This window comes from Passer domesticus, chromosome 6 (assembly GCF_036417665.1).
Source record: "Passer domesticus isolate bPasDom1 chromosome 6, bPasDom1.hap1, whole genome shotgun sequence".
Taxonomy (NCBI): domain Eukaryota; kingdom Metazoa; phylum Chordata; class Aves; order Passeriformes; family Passeridae; genus Passer; species Passer domesticus.
Window position 1 is genome coordinate 26,624,418 of NC_087479.1, and position 16,937 is coordinate 26,641,354.

The 16,937-nt window shown below is 35.2% G+C and overlaps 1 protein-coding gene across 8 annotated transcripts in view; it reads right to left on the minus strand.

The window, feature by feature from the left end:
* Positions 1-1,481: 1,481 nt before the first annotated feature.
* Positions 1,482-16,937, minus strand: part of AKAP6 (A-kinase anchoring protein 6) — a 294,626-nt gene continuing 279,170 nt past the window's right edge. For 7 of the 8 annotated variants that reach the window (XM_064424001.1, XM_064423994.1, XM_064423997.1 and 4 more), the window contains 2 exons: positions 11,164-14,630; positions 1,482-6,132 (listed from right to left, as the gene is read on the minus strand). In XM_064424001.1, coding sequence (XP_064280071.1) covers positions 11,205-14,630 — 3,426 coding nt within the window. In that variant the 3' untranslated portion in view covers positions 1,482-6,132; positions 11,164-11,204. The remainder of the gene's footprint in view (positions 6,133-11,163; positions 14,631-16,937) is intronic. The other variant, XM_064424002.1, reaches the window with a different exon arrangement.

The window sequence follows — 16,937 nt, forward strand, 5'->3', positions numbered from 1 at the left end:
GGCACAAAAATATGTACTAATAAGTTACAATTTGACTTTTCTCACAGCTGACAATAATTACTAAGAACATATCCCTCCCCCTCCAAAGAAATCACAGATACCCCTCCTCCTCTGAGAAGAAACCTCCTTTTCAACACCCTGTGTTTAATGCAATCAAATGTTAATTAACTGACAATGGTACACCTGATTGATATGCTTGGCATAACTGAACAGCAGATTCAGAAAAATGAGTATTCATGAATAGTATCACTTTACACTTTCAATAACAAGTCTAGCAATAGAGATAAATCTCTTTCAAAACAGTGTATGCTCCTATTATTCTACAAATACTTTAACCAAAGCTAGCTCCCATCAGCCATCCTTGAAGCTCCACCTCCTCCTCTGCATCTCTCTTCTTTTTCTTTTATCAGCCAGCATGACATTTGCCGATCTGAATCCTCCCTCCAGTCTACTTGGCACAGCTTCAGCATCATCCATCTCCAGTAATATTTGTACTCTAAAATTACTGAGTTACACTATTTCTATACTGAGTTATACTAAGTCTAACTTCATATTTTAACTTAGCTAATTCACTCACTCTCCAGAAATAAAATAATGCTGCTTGCTATTGCAAAGGAAATTCCATTCTTAAAGCACTGAAGCACTTAGGAATTCCTCCTGCCAGCCACTTTCTCTTCACCCCAAGCCACTGTGGCTCTGGTGCCACTTGCCCACCCTTTAAAGCATTACCTTTAATTTGTCTATTACAAACTTAAGTTGCAAACCTTTCATTTACTTTTTGAGTTGTGCAAGAAGAAAAGGTACGAGAGGAGAAATGTTCTGCTTGGAGGAGCAGGGGATTAGATGCAGGAATATATAAAATCAGCAGCAGCAGGTATGACAAACATTTATGTTGTCATTTAAGGCAAACTCCTTACAGAGGAAGCTTTCTTTCGTAGTCTTATTAATAGTGGAAAATTGAGGTCTATGTGCATGAAAAGATGTTTCAAGGCTTTGCCTCCACAAAACATGGCCAAAAGCAGCACTCATTGGCTCAGCTGGCACAGACAGTAACCCAACAGAACTATGACCTCAGGGTTTTTTGATCCATGCAATCATTTCAACCACTGAAATGGCATTTCCATAACCTTTTCAGCACTTTGAAAAGCCCTACTTTGAGGTAAGTAAAGCAAAAACTGTAGAGATTTGTCTAACATCAGTGTGTCAGGGTAAATAATGATCAGTTAATAGAAGTATAATAATGCTACTCAACTTGGAATATTCTTCATCAAACTACTGGCAGGGACTACTAGGATCTATAGAATGATTGCTTTTTTGTTTTCTTTTCTTTTTATAATTTTTTGTCTACCATTGTGTGTTATTTAAAATCTGCGTGCTAAAATTTCTTTTTAAAGCTTGTTAGAGGTAGATGTTTTTCAGACCAAATTTGGTCCACTTCCTTAGTTAGAAACAACAAAACCCATGGCCTCCAAAGTGAATTCTATGTTCAGGTTTTTTATTCAAGAGCTACAGAACAGAAATTCAGGTACATATGCACCACAGCCTGTACGAGAAATTGACATACCACCTTGCCTAAGGGCCTGTTATTTTCAGTACTACTTATTTCCCGTGAAAAAATGAAAATATTTTGAATATATGGTTGATTTTCACTAGAAGTTCTTCCAAAGTCTGATTTTTCTCATTCTGTAAATGAAGTGCATCAAGAATGGTTTGTCTTTTTCACTGTTTCTTGAAATCTTGTCAAATATGCCTTTCCCTGTAACTCTAATAATGTTTGGAAAATGCTACAGCTAGATCCTTGTTGCGTTCAAAACACCCTTACACTAATTGCAAGAAAGAAAAATGTTTAAAATATTTAATGTGTTTTAAAAAATATTTTCCCTTCCAGAATGTCACAGAGGCATGGGCTCAACATAAGGCAGATGTAAAAATATTTACTTATCTAACTGTTCTTTTCATACCATATTTAATTTAATTTTAATTATTGTATAACTCTGTAATTCTTGTAAATTTTAATAATTAGTTTGACAATAACTATGATATCACAGTAATATTTGCAATCTCAAGTTACTGATTCATACAATTCTAACTTCAGTTTTAACTCAGCTTATTTCTCCATTCACCAGAAATAAAGTATTACTGCTTTCTAGTGCAAAGGAAATCCCATTTTTAAAGCACTGAAGCACTTAGAATTCCTCTAGTACACAGACTTAAGTGATGCCAAGTTCACTTATGGCATAGTCCTTAACACATTTCTAATATCAGAGATGAACATGTATTTACTGAGCAAACAGTGGTCATATGAAAAATATGTAAGCTTTTCAGGTTGGTAGAAAAGGCATAAAAGACAGGGCAACTCTGAAAAATCAGACACACAGCACTGAAGGCAATAGATCAGATGTCATTTGTTGGCCAAAACCCCTCTCAAAGTGATGCTATTATTAGGAATAAGTTTGTTATAACTTGTCAGTGGAGGAGATTGACTTGGCTAAGAATCTGACATCCCTGTTAATCCTCTTGAGCCAAATACAGTCTGGCCTAAACATTAATAACCCCTTTTCTGTGCACAATTGCACAGAAAAATTTACAACATTGTTCCCAATGTCTTCTGGCCAAATAAAAAAGCACCAAAAAACCAAAAGCAGACATCTTAGCAGATGCATGTTATTCAAAATATGTTGTGTTCATCAACACAGGGGAATTGCAATGAAATGCTAAAATATGTGGTGTGGAAGGCTATGTCCTCTGTGCTTCCTGTTACCAAGGAGGAAGGTCAAGATGTTGTCTAAATGCTAGCAACTCTTTATTTGAGTTCATTGCAAATCAAACAGGAACAATTTGAGAATATTTTCATGTGTTTGCATGCTGATGTGTACACATGTATACAATGAACAGCACAAACAAGTGTTAGAACATGGAGACACCACTTGACTTTCTTACCAGTACAGTGGTACAGATGCACTGTATCACTAAAAATCTTTTACTTACCTTGGGAAAAATGCAAACCATTAAGTGAGAAAGATTGGGGACATGGCTTAGAAGACTATGTATATTTAAAACTAATGTGGTTGAAAAAAAACCACTTTAAACTGCAGTGCCAGGCATGTATTTTAGCACTAGTGTTAGTGTGCACTCCCTTTGCTTAGAGCTGGAGAGCTCTGGCTCTCTGTGGGAGAAATGTGAAGTAGGCAGGAAAAGGAGATCCATGTGTCAGGGCTATTGCTGTCAAATGGCCTCCTCACACATTGCAGATGTTGTTCAAGCATGAGCCAGGGAGTGTGTGGAATAAAAAGCAGCCTGTGGAACTTTAGTAGGGAATAAATTCTGCAGAAAGCTTGAAGCATTCCTCTCTGCCACAAAAGAATTTCACCAGCAGGATTGAGTTCTATACAGGATTCTCTGCATGGGCTGATCTTAAGGTATTCTTGGTATATCAACATTAGTTTACACCATACCAATATCTTCCTTTAGAAAATTGCAAGAAGTTCCAGCACAATATGGCCATAAGCATGACTTACACTAAGAGAGGAAACGGTCCTGTGCAATATATATATATACATATATATATATATCAGTGTTTCACTTAGAAATCCATTTTTATTGACAACAAAGTAAATTCTGAGAATAAAAATTGTAAAAGGGTAAATTTTCTAGCCAAAAAAGCCTGAAAATGGTAACTTTATCTCATGAGACCAAATAATATAGATCTGGGATTATTAGTCAAATTAAAATGTTCCAATCTCTCAGTGAGGAACCACAGAAATTTGAGTTGTGACCATACAGTATTCCAGATATTGTATGATGAATATGTGGTTTATTGATTTGACAAGTAATACTGTTTTCCCCCAGGAAAAGAGTGAATTTGTGGCAAATGGCCTAATAGAATGGTACAAGTAATTGATGGAGTTATGCACAGTCTGTTGGGTGAGATGACAGATCTGAAAAGCCTCTGAATTATTTGTCTGTTGTCACAGTGCAAGGTGTGACTATAGTGAAAGTAAGTTAAAAAAATATATAGCATAAACCAGAAAATATTAGGGAGAAAAGAAGAATAATTATTAATTCCTCTGTCTAGACCATTAAAAAAATTCTGGTTGAGATAACTCATAAATAAAGATAATTATCACTGCAAAATATTACTAAAATTAGGAGTTATATTTTGAATTACATTATATATATATATATATATCTTAAAATATTTAAAATATAATAAAGTGGTCTTCAGCTATATAATTATACATTTTAGGTAATTATTAGTTAACTTGTTGGACTTGTACCTGATAAAAGATATGCGTGTGCAGAAATCTCTGCAGATTCAAAAGGTTCACGTAATAAATACTTATTTATACTTAAAGATAACCATTGCTACTGCTGCCCTACAAACTTCATAGTTTGCCTAAGGCTACACTGTGGAAATTTAAATTGAGAGACAAATAATTTCCCTCCTGGAGTAATAGGAAGCTGTTAGTACTTTGGAAAACATGAGATTGTTCTTAAATATCTGTTCCTTCAGTGTTGCATGAATATATCTTCTGGTCAGTGTAGCTTCTTTCTGCTTATAGCTAAGCTTGTCAAACTGATGTCCATTTTTTAAAGGAGGAATGCTGAAGCTTTTTGTAAAAATGTTTATATAGTTGGAAATATAATGATTAAAGGTGACATCATAGGGCACTGCTTGTCTTAAATTTCCTGAATTCCTTCCCAATAGTGTTTTTAGGAGATGAATGTCATGCTTGCAGAGCTAACTTATAAAGCTGGCTGGTTGGCTTTTTTTGGCTACTCAATATCATTTTAGCAAAAGATAAAAAACACTTGAAATGTACAATCTAAGTCATCAAAACAGCCAACAGCTAGATGTCTAGATAGAGCTTGTTCAATATGATTATGTAAATGAATGAAATTTTAAGAATTGGACAACAGACTGTTGCTGATAAACAATGAAAAGATCTGCTATAAAATACTACATGAGGTACTAAATATTTGTGTCTCCTTGTTTGGCCTAAAAGACCTACAGAATCTTTAATGAAAAAGTTTTTTACCTGTGAGTGAGATAATACAAATCTTCACCAGTTAGAGTCACATATCTCTATGGAATATTTGCAAAGAAAACCATATTCTTTGGAATTTTGGTAAAGCATTCTGTACTTGGAACGCAGGTAAAACAGATCACCAATTCTACTTTTTTTTTTTCCCCAATAAACTATGTTTATTGTGCCAATTCTAATTACCATGCAATCTAATGGTTTTAAGGCTTATAATTTCCACATCACTGGACATCACAAACATGAAAGCATTTTATACTGTCATTATACATTAATGTTTGCAGTTGGTTATACATATATACAGAAATTATTCACACATCTTAACCTTGCTATTTCCTCCTTTCAAACCAACATAATTTTACTGTGAAAGCAGCTTTTTAATAAATGGTATAAGAAATACAGCAAGGCACACATTTTTTAAAAACTTTTTTTCTCATTACCACCTCAAGAAGCATAAAAACCCAAAATGCTATACTTAATTCAGTAGAATGTCAACAGTTGCTAATATACAACACTATGTAGTTGTTTCTTGAAGTGTTGCATAGATTAAATTTTTAAATTAAATAAATAAAATGTCGTTTATTTAAATTGCTTAATTTTTAGATGTATTGAATCAGGAGGACCAATGACTTCTTTTTGCTGCAATCCAACAAAATAGTCACTTTAAAAGAAAAATAGTTTCAATAAACTTATGCATTATACAGATAAATATTAAATTTGATACATAAAATAGAAGAGTAATGACAGGTACAATTCTGAAAAGATGAACCAGACTGACCGTGAATTCTATAGTACTTTAAAGAACAGAACCAGTGGTAAGTAGTACAGGAGCATCCAATTTAGGAAGGGGAGGTCATCAGAGGTAGCTTGGGAGAGGAATCCATATGAAGGCAAATGGCCTTGCTACAAAACAAAATGATCACTGAAATAGGACTAGCATATGCAGCCTGACCACAAAGCCGACATGGACAAACCACATTTGGAAAAAAAATATCTTGGGAGTCAGTTTAATGAAGGGCAGTGATACAATGGAATTGGAGGTCATCCCAGGGTTTACAGGATAACCTGCACCTGAATTGCAGCCAAGTTTCTAAAAGGAAACAGAAAAGTAATAGTAGGTTACAGAAAATGAAGTTTTATTTGCAAAACATAGGTCTTCCAGAACAATAATAGATAGCCATTAAATGGTCACATGCCAGAGTCTTTAATGCAGAAGCATACAGTAGGCAAAAAATTACTTTAACAGCCTGAGGTACAAGTTAATGTGAAAAAATGAACTTATGTAGAAAAGTCATTGATTTTCATAAATAGTTTGCTTCTAAAGAAACAAGGGTGTTCATCACATTGGACCTTTGCCCTGTATCTTGTCCTCATCTTTACCTGTGAACTTACCTCCAGCACACAGAAGTGCACCAACCATTGAAAACATGGACATTTTCAAAAGTCAAGCAACAAAAAGATCTACCCAACAATTATTTTAATATTTGTGCAAACATCTATAGTGAGACTTCAATGGAGAAGAGGAAAAGACTGTCACAGAAGTGGTCTGTGAATAGAATTGTCAGTATCATCACTGCATTTTTAAATTGCAAATAACTATTTAGACACTTCTAGTACCAGCAATGAGTTAAAATTGCCTACTGTAGAATTATCCAGCTCAGAGTTTATGGTTAAACTATTCAGCAAAGAGCATGGGCTTATGATGAGAATTATGAAGAAATAACTGTCAGAATACAGCTCAAAGATTAGTGCAAAGTACATCTCATAGGCATTTCCTAGGAGGCACTCCAGACATGCATTATGTGCCTTCCAAGTTAAGCAGGAATATCTGGATCCATCCAGTTACCATCTCCTTTGATCCTCTTTGTTGTAACTGACCACATCTTTCCCCATTTATACAAGACATACTCTTACTTGAAAATACTGAAAAGCTCAATCATCTGTTTAGATATTAACGAAAAACTGATCAGAATAAAGCAGCAGATTGTATCAAAAGGTTTCTACAATTCTGGCATGAGTAAGAAAAGTCTCACTGATGGATTTTTCAAAAATTATGTAATTCATATATTTCAATATAAGAGTCTCTGTTTATTTAGCTTTTGTTAAAGTCAGGTACTGTAAGGAGCTAAAAAGTCAGACTGCTTTAAACTCTATAAAGAAACTTTATATTATTTACTTCCCTATAAAAATCTCTAGGAAAAAAAATTAAGCAAAGATTTAGATTATTATTGTAGTTCCAGTCTCTAAAAGTAAATTATTATATACTAACTATTATGTAAACTTGTTTTTTTTCTCCTGTAGGAAATAAATAACTAACAGTCCTTTTCATTTATGAATCATCTTTTATCTGTGGATCTCAAAATACTTTTACATAAATAAGCTATTCTTTATAGGTCTCACTGATCATTATTCTCATTATTTTGTTGCTAAAAAAATCAGACAAGGAAGGAAAAAGTCATACAAAGTATCTATTGCTGAGCAGAAAATAACAGTCAGGCGCTTTAAGCACCAGTGCTGGGTTTCTCTTGGTAATAGGGAGTGGCAGAATATTCTATCTAATATTTCAGCACTGTCAGATAAAATCAATTTCGTTTTCTTAAGTGCAAGTAAATTATTCTTCTCCTAAATTAAGTTAAAACTTAAGTTTAAAATACAGAAGTAAGGAAATATCTTTTGGATTTACTTGTAAGAACTAACAGATTACACACAGAATTCTAAGGCATTCTCTAGAAAAGACTTTGGACAGAACACATAAATGTCCTGAATGTATTGATCTCTATGCATATTGAATTTGTAACTAAAAGTTCCCATCCCATTGGTGAGTCATGGGTCACAGTGACAGCAGAAGATCACATGATCTCATGTACAGATAGATCTTTCAAGGTGACCCCTAATTGAGAAATAAAATCAGTGCAGCTTTATGAGCACCTCTGCTGAAGAACTCTGTGTCAGCTCTTGTGAAGGAGTAGTCAGTGCTGTCAGAGGTATTTTTGAGCCTGACCATAGAAATATTTTATTATTCTTCCACAATGGTCTTTTTTTTTTTTTTTAGTAGCATACTGTTAAACAACAGGATTGCAGCATTTGACATTTGACTATTTACTCACTATTAGTTTTATTCTCCGGTAAAGCCAGGGTAAATGCTAAAACAGTACAAAATCAACCTACATTTGAAACCATGTCTTTTTTAGCTTTGAATCCTCAGTATGCTTTTAAGGTACACATATAATATAGATTTTTTTTTCTAAGTGTTGCAGCTACACATGGAATTACACATTTAAATGAGCTTACAGCACAGGTGCTTCAGGAAAAATAATGGTGTTTGCCATTTATCTTTCAAATTAAATAATGTGTTTTTAAATAGTAACTTTTTTCATAATACACTTATGGGAACAACATTTATCTGTCACATTTTAAAAGATGTATTAGTAATAAATGTAAATTACCTTTGGAAAATCAGTAATTAGCCTCATCAAAAAATAAACAATCTGCCACCAAAAAGATAATCTTTAGCATAGTTAAGTATAATAACTGTTATTTGAATAAGTTAACAAATTAGGATAGATTGCTTCTGTAATTCATTCCCCATAGCATGAGAGATGAAGTTAAAGCATCAAGCTTGTGAATGGGGGAAGGGAGCTCAGACTTTAGTGAAACCAAACCTTGCAGCTCATATTTTCATTTTTGGTGTGTCAGAGATAAACTATATGTATTCTAGAACTTTACTACTGGGAATAATACAGTACATAGTTTCCATGGAAGTAATGCTATATGTACAAGTTAAGAACCAGTGTATCTTCCTACATATAAAAAGTGGGAATGCAGTGTGAAGGGCTTTGTTTTCTTAAAATAATTTGTCAGCCTCTGGACAAAAGTGAAAGCTATAACATAACCCTATTAAGTTGTTGTATCCAGATTCTGCCTTGTATTTTATTGCATTGTGGGGCATTTATTATTAAACTTATCCTCTATGTCCAATCTTAGACCTCACACAAACTGCATATTTTTATTTCCAGTCTTATGGAAAAAACCCATCTGGCTACCATGTAAATAACTATAAAGTTCTGAAGAATGAGGTAAGTTTATGCAGTATTTTGAGATCCTCAGAGCAAAAGTACTAATAAATTAAAAAGACATGTCATTATCAGTGAAAGAATGAGAAGAAGGATAAAATCACACTACAGCAAGTATTCTTTCTCAAAATAATATTATAAAAATGAGTGGAAAAAAACTAGCAAAACAATAACTCGCAAAGCTTATGTTTACATCAGTTTCAGTTAACAAACTCAGACTTTTGTCATCATCTCAATTTCCAAATAGAGACTACTATATACATATAATCAATTTAATTTAATTCCAGAATACATAGAATCATCTATGAGTTTTGTAATTCATACTTGATTTCCATTGCTTCTCCAGTTGTTTGCATCTGTCCAAGTATTACCCTAACTGGCAATCAGCAGGTCATGATAGCCTATTTCAAAGCCATTCCAGACATATTCTCTTTGCTGTGATGGTTCCAAGACAATGCATTAGTCAAACAGAAATGTGTTGAGATTGCAGCAATCTGTAGACTATTGCTGTCATAACCTAAAGGCTTTGATAGAAATATATATGCGAATGTGGGAAGGCTAGGTAAACCACCAATAAATGGAAAGCCCAAAGCTTAGAAATATAACAAAATCAAAAATGAGGAAGTTAGATCTCTAAGAGCAGCAAAGAAATCTATTTTGTATAAATCAGATGTGATCCTCTGCTACAGCTACATAGTTTGCCATAGGAGAGTACTAATTTTTTTCCATGGGCAGTGATGAATAGCAGCCTTTTCTCCTGCCAACATCTTGGAATCATAGCATAACTTAGGTTGGAAGGAAACTTGAACATCAACTGATGCAACCTCCTGTTAAAAGGAAGGCTGTTTTCAAACGTAGAAAAGATTATTCAGGGCCACGTCCACTTGAATTTTGAAAATCTCCACAGGTGGAGATTCAAGAACTCCTCAAGGAAATCTGTCCCATACTTAGCCTTGTGTTTTATTGTAAATTCCCTTGCTACAGCTTCTGGCAAGCAGCAGCATTTGGAATTGGATTGGCATTTGGAGTCGCTGTTCTGACTGTGGTCTGCTGGAGGAGTGTTTCCAAAGACTAATAGCATTTGATAGAGCTGTGTTGGCTTTTGTGTCACCAAACTAGTGAGACTCAAAACAGCAGTGCTGAATGCTAGGAACAGATCCAAAAGTTGCTTTGTAGATCCTCTTCCATAATTAAATGTGCAGCTATTGTTCAACATTTATGTGAGGTCAGAAATTCCAGATCTGAACCACTTTCAAACATTGGTAGAGATCAGGACCGCCTTTTTGCCTTAGGTTCCACCATATTCATGTTTCAAAATGCTTACCACAAAATAGAACCAAAGGTTGAAGTACTGCTGGGTACTGGACAGTCATCAGTTTCCATCTCCATTACCCTCACATTATATACTTTCATGATGTTGTAAAGATTTTTTTGTTTTTGGAAACCTCAACTTTTGGCCTAAGCTATGTTGTAATAATTCTGTTCTTAATAATGGCTTACTGAATTAAAATCATGGTAAGCTGGCATCAGGAGATTACGTATTATCTCTCTATTCTCCAGTCTGCTTAGCCGTTCTTCATGGTTTGTCTATAAATATTGTAGAACTCCAGCTCACTAGTCAAACAAACTAGTTCTTGTAGAACTGGAAGTTCAGCTATATCAAGTGCTTTTGAACCCCTCCTAAGACCAGATGCCTGAGGAGAAAGGCATCAATGAGCAGGGATGGTTTCTGGTTCCCTCAGCTGAGGAGGGAAAGGAGGCTGATATATTATGTTGGAAGAATTCCCAGGTTCTGCAAGATAGCAGACTTGTTCCAGAAGGGAGCAGCTCCAGTCAGTGCAAAGCCAAAGGGCAAAAAGCAATTAGTATTCACTGCATTTGTTGACTAGTGGCATGTAAACTGGGATTATAGTGTAATCAAAACAAATGACATAGCACTACCATGAAACAGAAACCCTGACTGATGATTCATCTCCTTTTGTTGTAAAAAAAAAAAAAGTTTTAAAAAAAAGTTAAAAAAAAAAAAGTGCAACTTGTAGAGTACATACCTGTTTTTAGAATAATCTATGTGCCTTGGGAGGGTTACATTCTATCTGTGCATATTTATATGTCTTTCCTTATGAAGTTTCAGGAGATTTTCTTCACAAGTAAGAGTTTTTCTGTTCTGAGGCAAACCATCCTTTTTCTGTGACTGGCCAGGCTTTATCTGAAGCTCTGTAGTTGAAGCCTCTTCAGAAGCAGCAACACATCTTTTCTTATCTTCTGTTCCAGGTGATTTTCCTGCACTACACTTTTTAGTGCTAACCTCTGGAGAATTCTTTTCCAAACTTTCATTTCGTCCATCTGAAAACAGCAAATCATCATCAGCATTTTTTGAATTACTTGATGTATATTTTTGGTTAGTATTTGGAATATTTATATCATTGTCATCCCCACATAAGAAAGATAAATCCCTACCTTCAGAAGAAGTTTTAAATTCTAATGACTCTGGAGTCACTTCACCTAGTGACTCTGCAGATGTTTCAGAAACAGCGTTAGAAATAGTTTGCTGCTGCTCAACTTGTGCTTCAGAAGAACCATTAGAAATAGCCTGTTGCTGCTGCTCAACCCGTTCTTCCTCAGGACAGGCTTCAAAGAAGCATTCAATATCTTCTCTCTCATCTGTGAAGTCCAGTGGCACAGGAGTGCTGCTTTTTTCCTCTATGTATTTGATTACCTCTCCACAGTCACTATCATGAGAAGAAAGTGAAAGATAAGAATAGAAGTCTCCTTTCCTTAGCTGGATGGGTCTGTGAGAGTGTTCTAAGACTTTTTCCTTGATCTGTGCTAATGAAGCTGGAGCAGATGACTCACATTCAGGTTGTGACTTACTTTTCAAAGCTGTTGATGCCATGTCTATTATCTCCCTCACAAAATTGTGTACTGAGCCATCTTCCATGTTTTTTTTATCAAAATCAGCAGATTCACAGTTACAGCACAAATCAAAACCATTGGCTGATGAGTTGCATTCTGCTTCATTGCACTTCAAGGCTGCACAGCAATCAGGAAATTTTTCAGTAGCGTTTATTCTGTGTTGTTGACCACTAGGTAAGGACGGCTGTAAAGCTGTATCTTGTATGCCTACAGAATTAATTTCTGAGGAAGATTCAAGGCAAGGCTTTTTTGCAGGAGAGGAAGCAACAGAGTGATGATCAGCCTGAAGATGACTTTGACATTCTCTTGGAGGGTTCCTGGATACAGCTGAGGAAAGAACAGTCTCCTTGCCATCCATATGTGAATCATCTGAACTGTCTGTAAATGCTTCACAGACACCACACTCATTTTCAGCTTCTCTGACATCAAGTGATGCATGAGTTTTGGGGGTTGCTGCAACACTAACAAGGCCTTCCTTTTGACTGCCAAGAGTATTTTCAACATTGCCATTCTCCATATCATCCACAAGCTGATCCTTCACAACCTGAGAGATATCTTTCATTGGGTGGCTCTTTGTCCCTTTTTGACGATCACATGGTATATTCTTACTATTGCCATTATTTTCTGATATTTTCTGCACTGAACCATTCAGTAGTGTTTCAATGCTTAATGTATCTGTGGCTTTTGATGTCTCATTACTAACTTCTTTACTGCGCTGAATTTCTTCACTGAGGTTACTTTTTCTTTTCTCCCTTGTCAAGGAAAATTTTGGTCTAATCCAGGTTTGGAGCTCATTTTTTATATAATCAAGTCCTGAAATTAAATTGCATTCTTCATAAATATCCTCATCAGTTGCTATACTGGAGTCGTCATCTTCATCTTTGATACCTAGCTCTTCCTCAGTTAAGGTAAGGGTGGAACTTGAAAGCAAATCACTGTCATCTTCATCATCAGTGCAAGCAGAAGTGCAGGAGACATTAACAATCATGCTGACATTGACATCACTCTCATCAGCTACAGATCTATTAAGATGTTTTCTAAATGATGCATTTGAATCTGGTATTTTATTTCTGTGTAGTACAATGTCTTCAGAGCAGAGAGAAAGATCCTCACTGCTGCTGAGTTCAGTGAGAGAAGCTGCTGAATCTTCATTGATTGAAGATGCAATATCTAGAGACAGCTGTCCAGTAAAAGACATTTTTTGAGAGCTACTTTGGAGTGTCATATCAGAGATGCTGCGCTTTATTTTTTGATCTGAAGGACTCTGGATATTCTCTAAGCGATTCAAAAGATCTAATGTCCTTTTACTGAGCTCTCCAACAGAATCACTGCTTGCACTTATGTCTCCAGAGCCATGATGACTGAAAAGATCTTCATTGCTTTTGTAGGAAGTCAGCCAGCTCTCCAAAGAGGCACTTCGCTGAAGACCATCTCCACTTTTAAAAATACCTGAGCTGAACAAATCACCTACTACCGACAGAGATTCTAAAGAAGAACTATGAGATAAAGTGGAAACCTGTCTCGTATTCTCTGTAACAGGTAATTTTTTTACAGTTTCTGCAGATTTACCGGAATTGGGATCTGATTCTCCACAGATACTTGCCAGAGTATGATCATGAATAAACCCATCTGGTTGTGACTCTCCAGACTTATGCTCGGATTTACCAGGTATTTTGTCAAAACAAAAGTCATGAAAGAAACTACCCTCTGTATGAGTTTTTTCAATCTGTGATTGTTTCATTATCACTGGTAATTTGAGTTTGGAGCCTTGAAGATATGAGTAATCATAAAATGTAAACACATCATGTTTTCCTTGCAATTCTTCTGGACAACCAGGGTTAGACATAGTAATGCTGTCCAAATCCTCATCATTTTCACTTCCACAGCATGCAGAAGGAGCCAACTGGAAATCATCTGAAAGACTAGTATGATCTTCATCATCTTGCTTTAGTTTTGGTTTTATTACATTATCTACTTGGATTTCCACATGCCCAATTTCAGGATTACTCTGACTGCTTTCAATATCATTTAGCAAAAAAATTTCTGAATTATTTGTAGTTTCTGTATCACATTCACTCACTATCCCACTCTCACTCTCAGAATGTCTGCTTATGTTCCCACTCTGATACATGCAGTTATATGGCTTTGCCAATGTGGTACCTCCTATTAGATCTGGCAGAGATTTGGTAGATGAAAATGATGAATCTTTACTGAGACTTTTGTTTAAAATGTTAGACTGCATTACATTGGAGAGTCGGGATGTTTTTTTCAAAAAAGGCATATGTTTTTTTTCTGATAATTCAATATTATGAAGACTATAGACCTGATAGATGTGAGGATTTGGAGGGGAAGTAATGTTGGGACAATAAAGAGGAATTCCATGATTACTTATACTTTCATCCTCATTCACATCATTATCACCACATTCTTCTGAAGCAGGTTTCTGGTTTAGATCATCCTTCTTGAGCTCCTGATCAGGATCACTTAAGTCTTCATGAATACTGATGAGCTTATTACTTATGTCAGTTTCATCCCATTCTAGTGCATCTTCACTTGGACCATTTAGATCCATCAAACTGGGATCAATAACATTTAGAGGCTCCTGTAAAAAGAAAAAATCAAAGATTAAAAATATTTACAGCTGTACTTTAAATGTGCTCCCACTAAAATCATGTAAGTTAATGGAAGTAAAGTGCATTTTTGGAACAATGATCACTAATAGGCTTTTAATTTTGTTACGCTTTGTGTGCTATTAAAATGATCAATTAAAATGAAACCAATTACATTTTCAAAGTTTTCTTAGACTTCTTTGTTTCTTTTTATTTGCTGTCAAAACAAAATACAGAAATTTTACTTTAATATATATTAATTGTGGCTAGTCACTTTATATATAAGAAGTTTTAACTTGGAATCACACAGGAGTGTGTTAGTGAAAAATAGGCAATTATGTTGTATATATGAAAAACTTAGCCTGTTTAAGTTTAAAATAGGTAAGAAGTAAAGGATTTATGGAAGGATTTTTTAAATATTTGTAACAAACTTCTCTGTAGTCAGCCTTAAAACAACAGATCAAAAGTCTTGATGAATTTTTGCTAGAATTTGTATTATTCTTTAGTTGATAATAAAGGCAGTACAAATGACTAGTAAGTAAGAATAATGAATTTTGGTATGTTCAGCTGAAAGATCAAGTACTACAAGCGTTTCAAATAATGTCTGCTCTAGTACCTTTCTCTGAAAAAGGACTGATAAATAAGTGTAAGAAACTTAATTTTCTTTTAAAATATTTGTAACTTTCCAGTAATGTTTGTTATTATGACTCAGAACATGTGATAACAAGAATTGTTCCTTCTAGAAACATGTGTGGAAGAGAAGGAACACCTTGACAACTTTTCTCACTCAAATATTATTTGTCAAGTGGCCAACAGTACCAAATCACTTTAATTGAAAATAAGACTGAAATGGTCCCTGATTTGGGGGCTGAACACAAATTAATTTCACTTTATTTTTCTATTTCCTGAGAGGCCTCCTTATTAGAAAAGGCTTTGCTTTTACAAGGAGTCTTGTAATAGAACTGTTGACTAATGTAGTACTGTTTAGTTTAAATCATCTGAACAGCTGAACAGTGATCACTGTATCCAGAAACACAAACACTTCTTCCAAGAAACCTTTCAACTCTGATCTTCTGCTTTCTCCAATTATCTTTGAGGAAGTGATATTTTAAAATACAGCTTTGACATGAGGCCAAACAGCAAGAGCAAATCCCAGCAAATATAAAGCAGATAAAATGAAGCTGTACTCCAACAAAGTGCAGTTTTGCACAACTTAGTTACCAACTTAGATTCATCAAGACCTGGCCAAGGCTAATTGTGCAGGGAGAGGCATGTACTTCTGACTTCAATTCTCAGCTGGAAATTCTCTTTGAAGTAGGAACTAAAGCGTCACAGCCCTTTTGTGACAGGTTGTGATAGTTAGGACACAGATTTTGGGCTGGGACACTTTGCCAGACTGGGCATAAGAGATATTAACTCCTATTGTGTCAGGAGAAGCCCTACCTATATGCTGTTCTTAAAAGAAGCTTTCTTGTCCTGTGTCATTTTGCATCAAACAAATATTATTTTGGTTTAGATGAGGAGGATTTTGTCCTGCAGTACTGTGTTTGGCATGTTTAATCAGCAAGAGACACAGACACAGATAGTGCCAAATCTCTGCTCCAGTGCATATTTAATTATGGATATAGGTGGTGTTGCTTCTGTGCAAGAAACAAGGCTATATCATCCCAGTATGTCCAGTAAATAAAAGGCTAAAACAATCAACGGAAATCAGGCAGAATTATTTCCCTCAAACTTGGCAGCTATCCACCATTCAACGGGGTGATGTAATTGTTAACTTATTTGACAAATCAAGACTCTCTCCATCTAAGATAAATCTGTGTGCTCATGTCTCATTGGGCTTAGCTGTAATGCAGGTCCCTGAGTACTGCAGCTATGTTAAGCTATCACATATAACAATGGGCAGAACTGCAGGTGTGAAAGAATTTTTTCATTCTTGGCAGGTTAGGAGGTCTTTGGTATTTTGTGAATCTGTCATGACTAATGCTGAAGGTTTGAATCTCTTTGTGGATCTACCTACCCCAAAGATTTTATGCAGTACTTTTGCTAGAGTTCTTTTTTTTTCCCCCATGAGACATTGGCTAAAGAAAAATTCCTGTGAAGACACCCATTTGCTAGACAGTTATGTTTATCAGAGCAGTTCTGTACATTGTGGAGTCCAGAAATCTTTCTTTGGATTTGCCAGTTTGCTGTGTTTTAATTAAAGCTCCTGGTTTGTACTTAGTTGGACTCAGTTTTCCAGCTGTAGCTGACCCTTAACTAACATTTAAGTAAAATGCAAGAAAATATAATCATTTGAA